The 13859-nt window shown below is 35.3% G+C and overlaps 1 protein-coding gene across 1 annotated transcript in view; it reads left to right on the top strand.

Moving 5' to 3' along the window:
* The window catches only part of pik3cb (phosphatidylinositol-4,5-bisphosphate 3-kinase, catalytic subunit beta), a 32464-nt gene that overhangs the window by 1689 nt on the left and 16916 nt on the right, over positions 1 to 13859 (top strand). The window contains exon 2 of the mRNA XM_053486591.1: positions 11095 to 11278. Coding sequence (XP_053342566.1) covers positions 11129 to 11278 — 150 coding nt within the window. The 5' untranslated portion in view covers positions 11095 to 11128. The remainder of the gene's footprint in view (positions 1 to 11094; positions 11279 to 13859) is intronic.

The following is a 13859-nucleotide window of genomic DNA, read 5'->3' as shown; positions in this document are numbered from 1 at the left end:
AGATTAGAGTTGGCCGGTTTTGGACCAACACCCTATGGACAGATAAGTCAAATATCAACTTGTACCAGAATGATTGCAAGAGAAGACTATAGAAAAGTGAAGCACCTGTTTAATCCAAGGGTTTGACCTCGTCTTATGCTCCCATTATTTATAGTTGATGAGACTGGTTCCCTTGTATTTACTCATGATGTGACTACTGACGAAAGGTGCAGGTGTATTCTGAAGTGTATGGGTCTTTATTACCTGCTCAATTCATCTAAATAATTAAAAACTAATTGAACAGCAGTTCATAGTGCAGATGGACAGTGACCCAAACAATAATTTCAAACACCCAGGACATTTTAAGGTGAAGAAGTGGAATTTTTTGTATTAGCTATTTTATTATCCTGACTTGAACAATAAAAATGATACTTGGCATGTTCAAGCACAGTGTTGGGCAAGTAAGACCGTAATTGCCCACCTCACCCTACTCGAATATAGTTTGACAGAGTATCGTTATGGAAGGTGAGATCTTTGGGTTACAGACTTTAGGCAATGCATTTGCAACCATTAAAAAGAAAAGGAATCCACTTTCATATATTTAATTTCTCCAATTGTCTCTTGAATAAGAACGGAGGCTCTTAAAAAAGCTGTAACTGATACTGTTCAGCTGATTTGTATGTAAATACCCTCAAATAAAATAAAAATATGCTTTTTGAGGTTATCCTCATTTATTTATTTATTATAATTATTTATTTTATTTTATTTTTTATTTAAAATTTATTTAATGTTTAAAATGTTTAGATATAAAATTAGACTGCAATGCTCTGAGGTATATAGATGAATAAAAAGTGAAGAATTTGTCAATGTCCAAATATTTATGGACTATGTATTATTTAATTTACTTTAAGGACTATTTTTCCTACTTAATTATTTATCTTATTAAAGCTTTACTGTTAAGGTACAGATCATGAGGTAACAGATTTTTCTAGTGCTACAAAACATGTAGCCTTGCTGGTACCACACCAGAACCTATCTCTGACAACTTTAAGACATTAAGTTCAACTTAAAACTGCATTAAAACATTTGTTGTAACTTCTTGTGGATTTGTACAGCAAATCAGTTTAAAATACTCTGCATGGCCAAAAGGTCACCATTTTCAAAGGGTTGAATAAAAGGCCTCCACCAAGCAAAGAAAACAAGGAGATTTGTTATGACTGGATTGGGTTTCTTTATTAAAATAATTAATGGTATCACTTAAAAATTTGGTGATGTTGCCATATTAGAAATCAACAGTGGAAATCACAGCCGCATTTGCAACTATATGTTGCATGCCATAATTAAAACTGAAGGTGCTTGAAAGAACTCCTAGTCTATAACCATTTTAATCAGCTCTGTAATATCAACTTGCTAATTTCGGCAACAGCTAATTATTATTATATTGAGAGGTGACATGTCCACCTTTCATGTCCAGCCATAATGTTGGAATAGGTGTGAATGCATCACAACTGAGGTTTCCATTCATGTTTCAATTGGTATAATTATAAAATAAGCTGTTTTTATTTTTTTATTTGGGACAATCCAACAGTTTATAAGAATATATAGAGAAATAAGATGTCGTCAATCCAGGTGTTACCCTCATGTGAACTGTTATTAAAACATACCTTGCAAGTCAATAAAAATCCAATATTCAGTATTAAATAATAGTGTGGGAGACGACCGTTAATGTAATTTACATACTGTAATATAACCTGAAAAGTTAGTTTAATAAGAACCTAAGCTGTAACCCCATTATGCATTTCATGCAATTTTCCAATTTTGTGGCATCAGCACAGTGCAGAAAATCAGACACACACGTCCAGTGTTTGAGTAAATTCGATTTAATAAACTTTTTTTTTTAATCCCCTTTTTAAAATAATTTTCAAAAAAGTAAAACATTTATTTAGAATAAGCCTCAATGAGCAGTGTTGATGGTCGCAAGGAAAGACTCCCCAAGACAACATGAGGAAGAACAAATGTAAGGAACAAGATGCAAAATAGATCTCATCCTCTTTTAGGTGATACTGGAGAGAACGACTATGAGTCACTACTTTTCCACAATTGTATACTCTATTGAGTCAAGCAACGCTTGCACTACCTCCATGTGATTGATAGGGCCAGTGAGTGTAGGTGTCTGAAATGAGTTGTGTTTTCTGTAAATCAAATACATCATCTTTACAATGCAAAGTAAATGAAACCAGCAGTCTACTAGGTCAAAAATAGGCATATGCCATCTGCCAGTGTTTCAAAATATATTTTGTTAAATTATATTGAGCCTATTTTTTTTTTTTTTTTTTCTTGGCTCACAGTGTGGCATTTGCCCTGCCAAACAAGCTAAATGATCTTTGGAAACCACCGAATAATTGGAAGCTCTTTCATCTAAGTTGTATTTGTTAGACTATATGAAAGGAAGTGTTTCTTTTTTGCCTTTGAGTTACCCATGGAAAAAATGTCGACATAATACCCTTACACTCACCGGGAAAAAGGATCACTAGCCAAGCCAAGGTCACTTAATAACAGTACTATTCATGTAGAAGATGAGGTCACACCGTCTGTTACACAAAAGTTATTATTAGCACAGTGGTCATAAGGAGGGGAATTTATTATTTTCTGCATTTTAATTATTCTTTTAAGAACTGCTAACATGTTTAAATTTAAGTCACTATCAAATCTCTTTGGTGGATAATTAACTTTTTATCTCAAAAGAGGAATAAAAATAAACCATACTTTATCCCAACAGCCCTTCAAACACTGTATGCTTACATCACCTTCATGGCAGAGATCCAGATTTTGTACACAGGCTTGACTGGGCTTGTGGTTCTACGATGCGTCGTCTTTTTTTTTTTCTTTTTTTTTCCTCTCCCCAGTCTTGTGTGTCTTCTCATGCAATTATCCCTTGTGATCTGATTGTGCTGCATCTTGTCTCTTCTGTGCGGTAGTCTAGTTGCTGTAATGTCTTTTGCCAATTTGTTAATTTAAATTCCTGTTTGTTGGTTGATGGATCTTCAGAAGTAAAAGGATTGTTTAATGACTAAGATCTCAGTCCAAGAGCAATCCAGAAGTGCTTTGTCAGGTGTATAACTTTACAGTAAGAAGGTACAATAAACAAGGAAATGAAATTTATCAAACAGCACATACAAACATCTTTTAGAATACTCCAGCCCTCTCTTGACTTGGGTTTGTCATGTGGTATGTCATGATGTTGTGACAGTTTGTTGAATTGTGTTAATCAGACTACAACTGGACTTTTAAAATAAATGTAAACATGTCATACTAAAATAGGAGTAAAACAAACTTCTTAAAGTTGGACTAACGCATCCAGAACGTGCGGGTCTGAGTTAATTTTTCGAACAAGAAAAAAAACATACAGCAGCATTGTCTACTTTCCGATAACAACATAACCACAAAGGATAGCATGCATCTCATTTGTTTAAAGAGTAAAGCATACAGAACACATAAAGAACTGTAAAGTTGTCCATGTTTCCCCACTTTACCTACTACCAGTTTGCAGCTAATTATTTTCTCTTTTTTTTTTTTCGGTTGTTTTCGTCTGTGTGGGAGGTAAACCAGGAATATAATACTAAAAAGCTGATAAAGTCCATATCGACTTGTAAACTTACTGAGTGTCAGGACAAATGTCATTTTCCATTGACATGAAGGTGCCTTATTGTTGTTGAAAAAAAAGTTTGTTCTAAGGCCTCCGAGACAGATAAACTCCAAAATCAAGATAAAATCTTAATAATATACAACAGAGGATGAAGAAAGTCCTGTCCACATTAACCACTCTTCCTCCCAAGCATTAAGTGCTAAAGCAAAGAGACAAGTCTCTTTCCACTTTACTGTGCATTACCCTGCTACTCATGGGACCTCGCTGGGTAATAGTCCTAAAGGCTCTTAGGAGAAGGGAAAAATCAATTTTCCATTGCAGATAAACTTTCCTCTTGTCAGTGGCAGCTCATGTGTTTGTTCTGGACAAATGTAGTGTAAGGATTTGTTATTATTTTTCTATTCAACACCAAAAGCTTTACTAAAATGTATACTATATATTTTATATTTTACTGGGGGTTATTATAGAGTACTTGCTTATTATGAGTTGGTTATTATGAGCAGCTTTTATATAGACACACTTAAATGTAACTAGCAGTTGAATAAAAGGACTAAGTTGTTTATTATAACTGATTACAGCAATTATGAAGCTTCACACTTAATATTCTGTTAAAGGATTTCTATTGTTGCAGTAATATGATCATGTACTGTAAGTGCTATCTGTATTTAAATAATTGTGTTTTCTGAATTATTTGCCCATTTTTATTTAATTTTGACCAGTGTCCAGATAAAAAAAAACATGTACATGTCACTTTCCATCTGCACTGTAAAGTGCTGAAAATAGTTTTAATGACTGGCTTCCCTTTCGGGATCAACTTTAACATAAACTTCAATCAGTATGGCAATGTTATAAATAATTTAACACATAATGACACTACTACTACTACTACTAGGAATAAAAATGTGACAATAGTGTGTTTAGTGATACTTGGATAAATTAAATAGTTTAACTACTTACAAGCTAATTGATTAAAATGGTTATTTAATTGCTAGGTGTAATAATATATATATAAATAATATTTAACACTCACTGTTCAGCACAATTTGCCAAGTTCTGTCCTTTTTCCAGGGTTGTCCTGCCATGGCTAAACCTGTGCTCTGACCCTAGGCTTCTATCAACCTGAGATATGCGAAGTATATATGTAACATATATACTTCTAAATGTAACTTCATCTCTTCTCTAACTTGCTTAACCTATATATTACCTTGTCAGATACATTAACTGAGATACAATACGGTCAGTGAATATTGTCTTAGCATCATGTTTCTGGTGCTGTATGTGGCAACTCTAACATATACTGTATAAGCACCAAAAGAGCGTCCTAGTTTTAATGTCTTCTTTACTTTTTGAGAAGTATATCTTTTCCCCTGCTTACGTGAGCTAAAAGTAATTTATGAAGATTTCCTTATGGACCAGTTTTTTGAATTCTAGGCTTGTGAACTGCAGTCCATTATCACAAAGTTTAACAAAGGTTGTGAAATATGGCTTGTGTGCAAATGTTAATTGTTGGTTTTGTTGTTTTAGTGGTCCCAGAGGGAAAAGAGGAACTTTAAGGAAGCACGGCCACTTGGCAATCTCACATCACCAAAGCTCAGTTGTATATGCTAGCATTTACATAAATTATTTTAGCCTTATATAAGTGTTAAGAGGCAGAGGCATGCTCTTGCAGGTATTTGAGCATCCCATTTTGACCTTTTGGGTTGGGCACTTACCATCACCCCAACTAGTTGGGGAGGGGTTTCTAAAGGGTTCCAGTAAACATACATACTTCTTCATTTGGAACGAGTATGGTTTCTGTACGATTCTACATTTGACAGAGCTGAACTGCTTCCTAAAAGTCCTCTTCTATTTATTGTATATTCAGTATTAGTGGTTGCATGGTGTTTACAGAATAACCGTTTCGTAACAAGCAATGACGTGTTTCATCAAAGATTGCATATTATGCTATTTTTGTTTATATAAATAGAGAGAGTGAGTGGGATCAGTGGCCTCTTGTACTTGGGCAGCTGCATCTAACACTAGATCTGACTGTGGTGTCTGTGATGTCATCATTCAGGGAATACAAAGAAAGCTGAACGGCTTTTTATAAACGCACCCACACAAAAATGCCTGTACACAGTCGAAGCTAGGGTAGAGGTTAGAGGGTTGACCAGACTCATGAATAGAGCAGTTCTAATAGTCATGTGAGAGCACTGTGTTTATGTAAATAACAAAAAAAACCCTACTAAAATATTTTTAAACTAAAGCAAACACACACACGGTATTTAATGTGAGAGACAAAGTAAAACTCTTTGGCAAAACAAGAAAAAAAAACCAGAAATTTTGGCATGTGGCATTTTAGGGATCTTATTTTATTTCTGATTAATTTCATAAGTGATTATACTTCTTTAGATTGAATAATCCCTTATTTCTGTGTGTTGTTTGTTTTATCTGTGGTGTACAGATTTTAAAAGATATACGGTACTCAAAATTCCAAAAACTGGTATTGGTTATTTTGACGTAACCTTATTTACAACACACTTATTCAAAAAAATAAAGGGGCACAAAGCTCAATAAATCATGTGCCAGCGGGTGACGAACATCGGCAGTTGTGACGCATATTTTTTGCGACAAAAAATTAAACCCATTTTTAATAAATGTTACAAGAAAATTTAATTGAACTAAAATTAATTTGAATTAAATATTCATAATTTATTTTCCCAAGCCATAGAGAGCTGCAGCAGAGGGATGAAAGAGCCAGGAGCTGCAGGTTGCCGACCCCTGATCTAGCAAAGTGTTAACTAAGTAGGGCAGCAGTGGCTCAAAAGGTTAAGGCTGTGGGTTACTAGGGTACTGATCGGAAGGTCGGGAGTTCAAGCCCCCAGCATCACCAAGTTGCCGCAGTTGAGCCCTTGAGCTCAAGAATCCTTAACCTTATCTGTTTTGTGGCGCACCGCAGCTTCCTAATTTACTGTCTTTTAAGGTACATATGACTAATTAGCTTTTTTATATAATAAATAAAAAAACATCCTGTTTCTATGCAAAGTTTCATTCATGATAGTTCATGTAAAATGTTTTCTGTGGCTTCCATAATTTAAAAGACATATTGGTTATGGTCTTTTTAATGTCCTATTGTGGCCACTGCCTCAATATGAATATTTTCCAGACATTGACGTTGAGAAGTTATGTATAAGAAAGGAATGTGTAACAAAGGTTCTTTTAAAATTTAATTGCACCTGAGTTTGTTAAATTTTTAATGGAGTCTTTATAGCTGATCATTGTAAGGGTATATTATTGACTCATTCTAATTCATTTGTTCATAATACTATTACTGAAAACCCTGTGAGTATGACTCTGATTGTAGGGACACTCCATTCCAGGTCTTTTTGAGGCTTGTTGTTAACATCTTTCAGCTGGCACTGAGATCACAAAGCAAATAAGGAATAGATAAATGTACACATTTATCACAACAAAAGAAATAATGTATTTAGATTATTTGTGCACTATTGTGTGACTATGCAAAAAGGGCACTCATGTGAAACCGGGACTTTTTCTTGTGTATGAAGTCCTAAATCAGAGGACCTCAGGCACAGTATCCAGGTGAGTCTCTTGGGCACTGTGAAACATTTGAAGGGTGCAAACGTTTTAAAGAAGGCTGTACATCCATTAAGGACAGTCCTGGCTGAGGTGGCTTTGAGCCCACTTCAGTCAGTCCAGTTAACCTTTAGCGAGTGGAATGCTCTCAGGGAAAAAAAACTGCCTGGGTTTATTGTTTTCGCAGGACAATGCACAACCTCATACAGCCCCCTGGACCACGTTACAGGAACTCGGCTAGGAGTTATTGCCACATCCCCATACAGTCCTAGTCCACATAGTTTTCCAGATGTTTGAGACATTGAAGGAGTTCCTACATCGCCAGTATTTGAGAGGGGAAGCAGGCAGTCTGATCATGGCTCGGTCATGATGTATGACAATTCTTGTTAGGACAATACTAACAACAATAACTATTTCATTTACTAGCATAAACTGTCTAACAGTGGCACAGTGAGTAGCATTGTTCCCTCAGGGTCCCTGGTTTAATGCAGTAAACTCTATGCAGTGTTACAGGTTCTCCTCAGCTCCTTGTGGGTCCCTCCAAAAAAAAAAAAAAAAGGTTTGTGTGTAAATAAGGTGTCCATTGGAGGACATAAACAAATGTTTCTAGGTGTCCATTGGAGGACATGAAACAATAATTTGGTTGTTCACACTGCATAGTGCCCAGTGATGAACTGCCATTCAGGATAAACTATAGAGACACTGTGGCCATAATCCCTTTAGATTATGATTCATGCTAACTTTAACTGTTTTGTTGTATTAAAACAGACTTTTAATGAGTTTGTGAGAATGCATGGCTCAGGAAAAATTGAGAATTCGGTTTGTACAAGTTGTGGCTTGTAAAAGAATTTAGCATGAACGGAGATGGAGAGGGTGTGCATGTCAGAGGCCTGTGATGAAAATCTGCATTAAGAGAGAGGGATAAGGATAAGGGATACAAGCAATGTGGTTTGCATTTTCAAAGTCAGTGCAAGAATGGGTGCCAGTTCTACTTTTTTTTGATTGTCGAATATCTATTAGCGATAGCACCGAATAGTATCAGCAGAAGTTGGATACCAGAGTAAATAAATAATATTCAGTCTGATTGTGAAACAGATCTACAATAAAATCTCTTAAATAGAGCAACATAACATGATGTATAAACAAATTCACATAATTATAGCCTTTAAAGAAAACAGACAATAGCTAGCTAATTAGAAAATACAATATATAATTATTGAATTTCCTGTTAAGATCTGCATAATTGTGTAGACATCTATTCCCATTATTGCTGCTGGCATCAAGTTGTAATGAAGTTGCCACTTTTAAGATGTGATTTAAAAAAACAACAACATAATTTCATATACTTCAATATGAATGGTTGGGGCCATATAATAATTTGCAACGTCTAAAGGATGCCAGGACAAAAGGTTTTCCAGCAGACCATTTCCCAGAGCATCACACTGCTTTCAACTGGCTTACCTTCTTTCCATAGTGCATCCTGGTGCAATCTCTTCCCTAGGTAAGCAATGAACATGCACCAAGCCTTTTACTGTACATGTTGTAAAAGAAACATGATTCATCAGCCCAAGTCACCCTCTTTCATCCAGTTCTGATGCTCACATGCCTATTGTAGGTGCTTTTGGCCGTACCTGTATATGTTTTATGCATGAGCCTGCTGAGTGGTCTGCAGTTATGTTTTGACACCTTACTAACCTAGCCTGCAATATCCTTAGCAGAAAAGTAGCCTTCTGTAGAAATGGATCTGACAGGCATTCCTCATGTGCCATCAGGGAGCCTCGGTTTTGAGATAATTAATGTTATTTAATTCACCTTTAGTTTTAATGATATGGCTGGTTGGTGTATATAATGATTGCCCAGCTAAGTAACTAACATTAACTAATTAATTAACTAGATATTTTAATCGCTTCCTGGTATAGCTTTTTTTCCTATTGTTTTTCTTCCTGTGATATTCCAGACTGTACAACTGTTCATATTCCAAATTGTCACTGGTCTCATTGTTCATTTAAGCACATGCTTCTTATAACAGCACAACTGAAACATTAAAAGTCTCTTATTGTGGGATCTGATGTTTTATTAGTTATACAGTAAGTATGTAGTCTTTAATACGGTGGCCGTGAAGTGCAAAACAAGTTAACAAAACAGAAAAAAAATAAATTGAAAAACAAAATAACAAAAACAAAACCGAAAACAAAATAACAAATTCAAAACCAAATTAACAAAACGGAGAACAAAATAACTAATTTGAAAACAAAATAACAAAACCCAACTAATTTATTTTGTTTGGGTTTTGTTTTGTTTTTGTTATTTTGTTCTCGGATTTGTTAATTTGGTTTTGAATTTATTTTGTTTTCCGTTTTGTTAATTTGTATGGCTCTTATTTAGCCATCAACTTTTAGCTTAAGGTTGTTTTAGGCATGCTGGTCAGGGTTAATATTTTAAATAAAACCCCATCAACAGTTCTGCATTAATTACTGTAGCAACTGCACTGTACTTGCACTGTAACTTTTATATTAAAAGGCTGCATACTTCTTTCATTCTTCAGCTGTTTGAGTTTAATAATAACAAGATGTGAAACCAGATCGGTACAGTTCAGTGGAATGGCAAAAATGAAACTGTTATGAAAGTGTTTTCATTTGTGAATGCTGAAATGATGCATGGTGTTCAGGCTATTTACTTCAGTGCAACGTATTATTTTGAAAATAATTTCCCTATTTTATTTATTCATTTATTTATTCATAAAATTTAAGTCAAGCTATCACATTTTCCTGTGTTTAGTTATATGACTATGTCTAATATATGGTGGAACCTTGGATTATGAGCATAATTCATTCTGGAAGCAGGCTTGTATTTTAAAACACTCGTAAATCGAAGCAAATTTTCCAATAAGAAATAATGGAAACTCAAATGATTTGTTCCACAGCCAAAAAAAGAAAATACATAAAAATAATTAATACAAAATATAAAGTAAAAATAAAACAAATTAACCAGTATTTTACCTTAAAAAAAATAAAAAAAATAAATCCCGACAAAGTGTTTCCGTTTGTGTGTGTGAAGCTAAATTAAGAGGAGAGGAGGAATCAGCCTCTCCCTTTTCCCTCTTCTAATCTTACACAATAAACCTTTCTCCTCTCTTATCTAAGTTTCTCACACACACATTAAAGGAAAGACTATTTTATCGGAAGAATTTGCAAGGAACATTGCTAATGACTATGGGGGTGTGAAGGCGGGGTGTGAAGGGCGAGCTGAAGTGTGTGAGGGGGTGTGAAGGCGAGCTGAAGTGTGTGAGGGGGTGTGAAGGCGGGAGGAGGAGGGTGCATGTGTGCGTGCGTGTGGCCAATGATACGCACACACACTTAACAGCAGGCTGAAACAACAAGAGAAAAGTGATCTATAACCTTTCTAATTAGCTTTTTTTTTTGCTTTTTGCTCTGTATACACACGCTTAGAAACACAAAATAAGACACGTGTTATGCGCACACACTTGGTTACAGTGTTATAGTAAACAATACACGTGTGCACGGATGTATACCCACAATTCCGCAGCACAAGAAAGAGAAAAAACTGGCTTAGTTGTGATCACCTGAAGCTCTGCGTCAAAACAGGAAGCGTACTGTGCTACTGTGATACTCGATACAAATTTAGTTATAAAATTTATTAAGTAGCTGGTCAGTATTTCTTGTTGATGCACATTGATAAACACAAGTTGATCTAAACAGATAAATATAAGATGATCAGAAATGATAGCCCTCATGAGAAATGTTTTTTGAAGGTTGTCATGCATTATATTGCTTATGAGATGTACTGCACAGTTAGTGCTCATGTATGACAAAATATACAAAAGTGAATTTATGTCTGTGTGGTTGGTCCTTATTGTTTTGTTATTTTGTATTTAGGGTCCCATGGTTTGGTTGTGGTGTGCTCTCTGCCATGCCTCCTGCCATGACGGATCAGCTGGATGTGTGGGCAGACCCGGTACTGGATGGAAACAGTCAGGTGGCTGTGGATTTCCTGTTGCCCACTGGAATCTACATTCAGATGGATGTTCCCAGAGAGAGCACCATTCAACAAATCAAGCAGGTGAGTAGTATTTTAAATGATTTTCTCACTTGGGTTACAATGCAGAATTATTTTATGTCTTTGCCCATTCAGCTCTTTTATAGAAGAACTGTTTCTTCTATGCCTGTGTAAGTGTAGGTCTGTGATCATATCTTATGATCTTATCTTCTAATCTTGTACTTCAGTGTCAAACTTTCTGTAATATTATTAGTTTAATATGTTTTCTGTGGAAGATTTCTTTTTTGGGGGTGGAGAGACTGGTAAGCAATATACACTCATATATCTACTTGCTCATGCAGTCAGTGGCAGCAGTTCATGCATGAACCATCATTAGATTTTCAGTTGTTTTCCTGGCTGCTCCAGTCAAGCAGACACCATAGTAGACCATCTGCATATAGCAGGTTTTATGCCGGATGTCCTTCCTGATTTAACTTTTCAATTTTACCCCTTGGGACCGGCGCTAAGGATGTCCTGCATCCACTGGCTGAATTTAGGCATTAAGTGTTTCTTGAATCCAGAATGTGATCCCACTGATGTTGACCATGGCATCCTTGTTGGTGTCAGAGGGGCTGAGTATTGCAGAAACTGCTGGTCTCATGGAATTTTATGCTAATTAACCCTTAGAATTTATACAGAATGGTTTGTGTATAAATAAATAAATAAATAAATAAATAAATAAATAAATAAATGTTGAATGGCTGTTCAGCTGGTGTGAACATCTTTTTGTTGAAAGTAGTTATACCAGAATGGCCAAACTTATTTGAGAGAAGAAGGCAAGAGTAGCTCAAATCAATAGTCTTTTTAACCAAGTTAAGCCGATGGGCTTCTCTAAAACTTGAGGTAGATGGGCTGCAACAAACAGACTTCCACTCCTGGCAGGCAAAAATAGGTTTCGAGATGTAGGCTCAGTGAAACTAGACAGTTGAAATTTGGAAAAAGTCTGATGACCTTCAGTTTTTGCTTTAACATACAGTTGATGTGTTTACCATCAAAAGAGTTTGCATGGACCTGGTACATTCTTGGCACACTTTGGACCGATCAAGTAATGTTTAAAAGTCAACAACAATATTCAGATTGTGACAATGTACATCAGTTTCTGCCTACAAGTGGAAAGTCACAATAGCCCAGAACATCTCAAAATGGTTCCAAAAGCAAATCAGTGAGCTCACTGTATTTTTGTGGCCTACCATTCACTACATCTGAATCTGGTAGAACAACTTCGAGGTGTGGCATAACAGGAGATTCACAGCATGAATGCATCACATAATAGCAGATTTGTGAGCAGTTATCTCAAAGAAATGTTTACAAAACCTCTTGGAACCCATACCATGAGAAAAACGGGTCCTACCCGGCTACCCAGCTATTTTTTATTTATTACAGGAGTCAAAATATCATGAGCACTGATATATTGATATAATGCACTTATATTTTTTTTCATAGTTCACAAATGAAGTGTTTAATTTGAATTGTTTAATTTGAAAAAGTGAGCATCAACAAAAGAACATTTTAAAAAGATTATTATGATTATTATTATTATTTGGATAGGGACACAATAATAGAACATGTCATGTGGTGTAACGCTGTTTCCGTATGTATATACAAATGTATGAATTATAAATTGTGTGCATGTATTTACATGCAAGTCCATGTATATGATGCATAATATACTGTACTATGAAAGATTTTGCGTATGAATTTAAAAATGTAGTGCGTTATCTAAACTTCAAGTGGTTCAATTACCATCTATGATGGCTGTTTGTGATTTTGTACTCTTTTACTGTGCAAGTACTTATGGACCTGACTGTTCATGTAGTGTTGAAGTGATGTCTCAAAACAGACAGAGATTTTACAGATAGAGAAACAGTGTTTGGCATCCAGGCTGGGGAAAATTATGACTAAAGTTCTTTACACCTCTATCCTTGAAAAGAACCAAAAAAAGAAAAAGATTCTAAAAGAAACAATATTGTTAATGGTTCATGAATGGAGATTTCAGGCAAATAAATATAAATTATTCACTAATGTATGTGTGTTTTTATACAAATGTTACTTGTAGTGCTAATATGGGGAATGAATCATGATTGCACTACATGATCATATTCATCAATATTGTGGTAAATGCACATGGTTGCATTGTTTTATGTAAATATACAGTATGTGTACACCACATTCCATTTGTTTCAAGAATGGCCAAATGTATGCTTGATCATGTTCGTTTTAAATTTTGCACATCTACATCCTTATTTGTCAATGACCTCACAATATTATGTATGGAAAAAGCAAAACATAAATGCTGGGTAGGCTAACACCTCTTTCTCCAAGTCATTGTTTAACAAAGAATTAGTGCTGATACACTGAACCACATTGTACAGCATATTTAGATTTATTTTTTATTTTTTGTGATGTGAAGTGTGTTTTATGAAAAGTGAGCATGTAGGTTTTACATCATGGTGCAGTGATTGTTGCACAGACCTTAGAGACTGGTTACAAAAGATATAATGAATGTGTCATTTCCTGAAGAAGTGATGATCAAAGAGGAAACAGTGCATCCGGCCATGCTATCAAATTACAAAATCTTCTTGACCTTGCCCCTCTATGAACTATG

This window comes from Clarias gariepinus, chromosome 25 (genome assembly GCF_024256425.1).
Source record: "Clarias gariepinus isolate MV-2021 ecotype Netherlands chromosome 25, CGAR_prim_01v2, whole genome shotgun sequence".
Taxonomy (NCBI): Eukaryota; Metazoa; Chordata; class Actinopteri; order Siluriformes; family Clariidae; genus Clarias; species Clarias gariepinus.
Note: the sequence above shows the minus strand (reverse complement) of the source record. Positions and strands in the feature narration are given on the sequence as shown.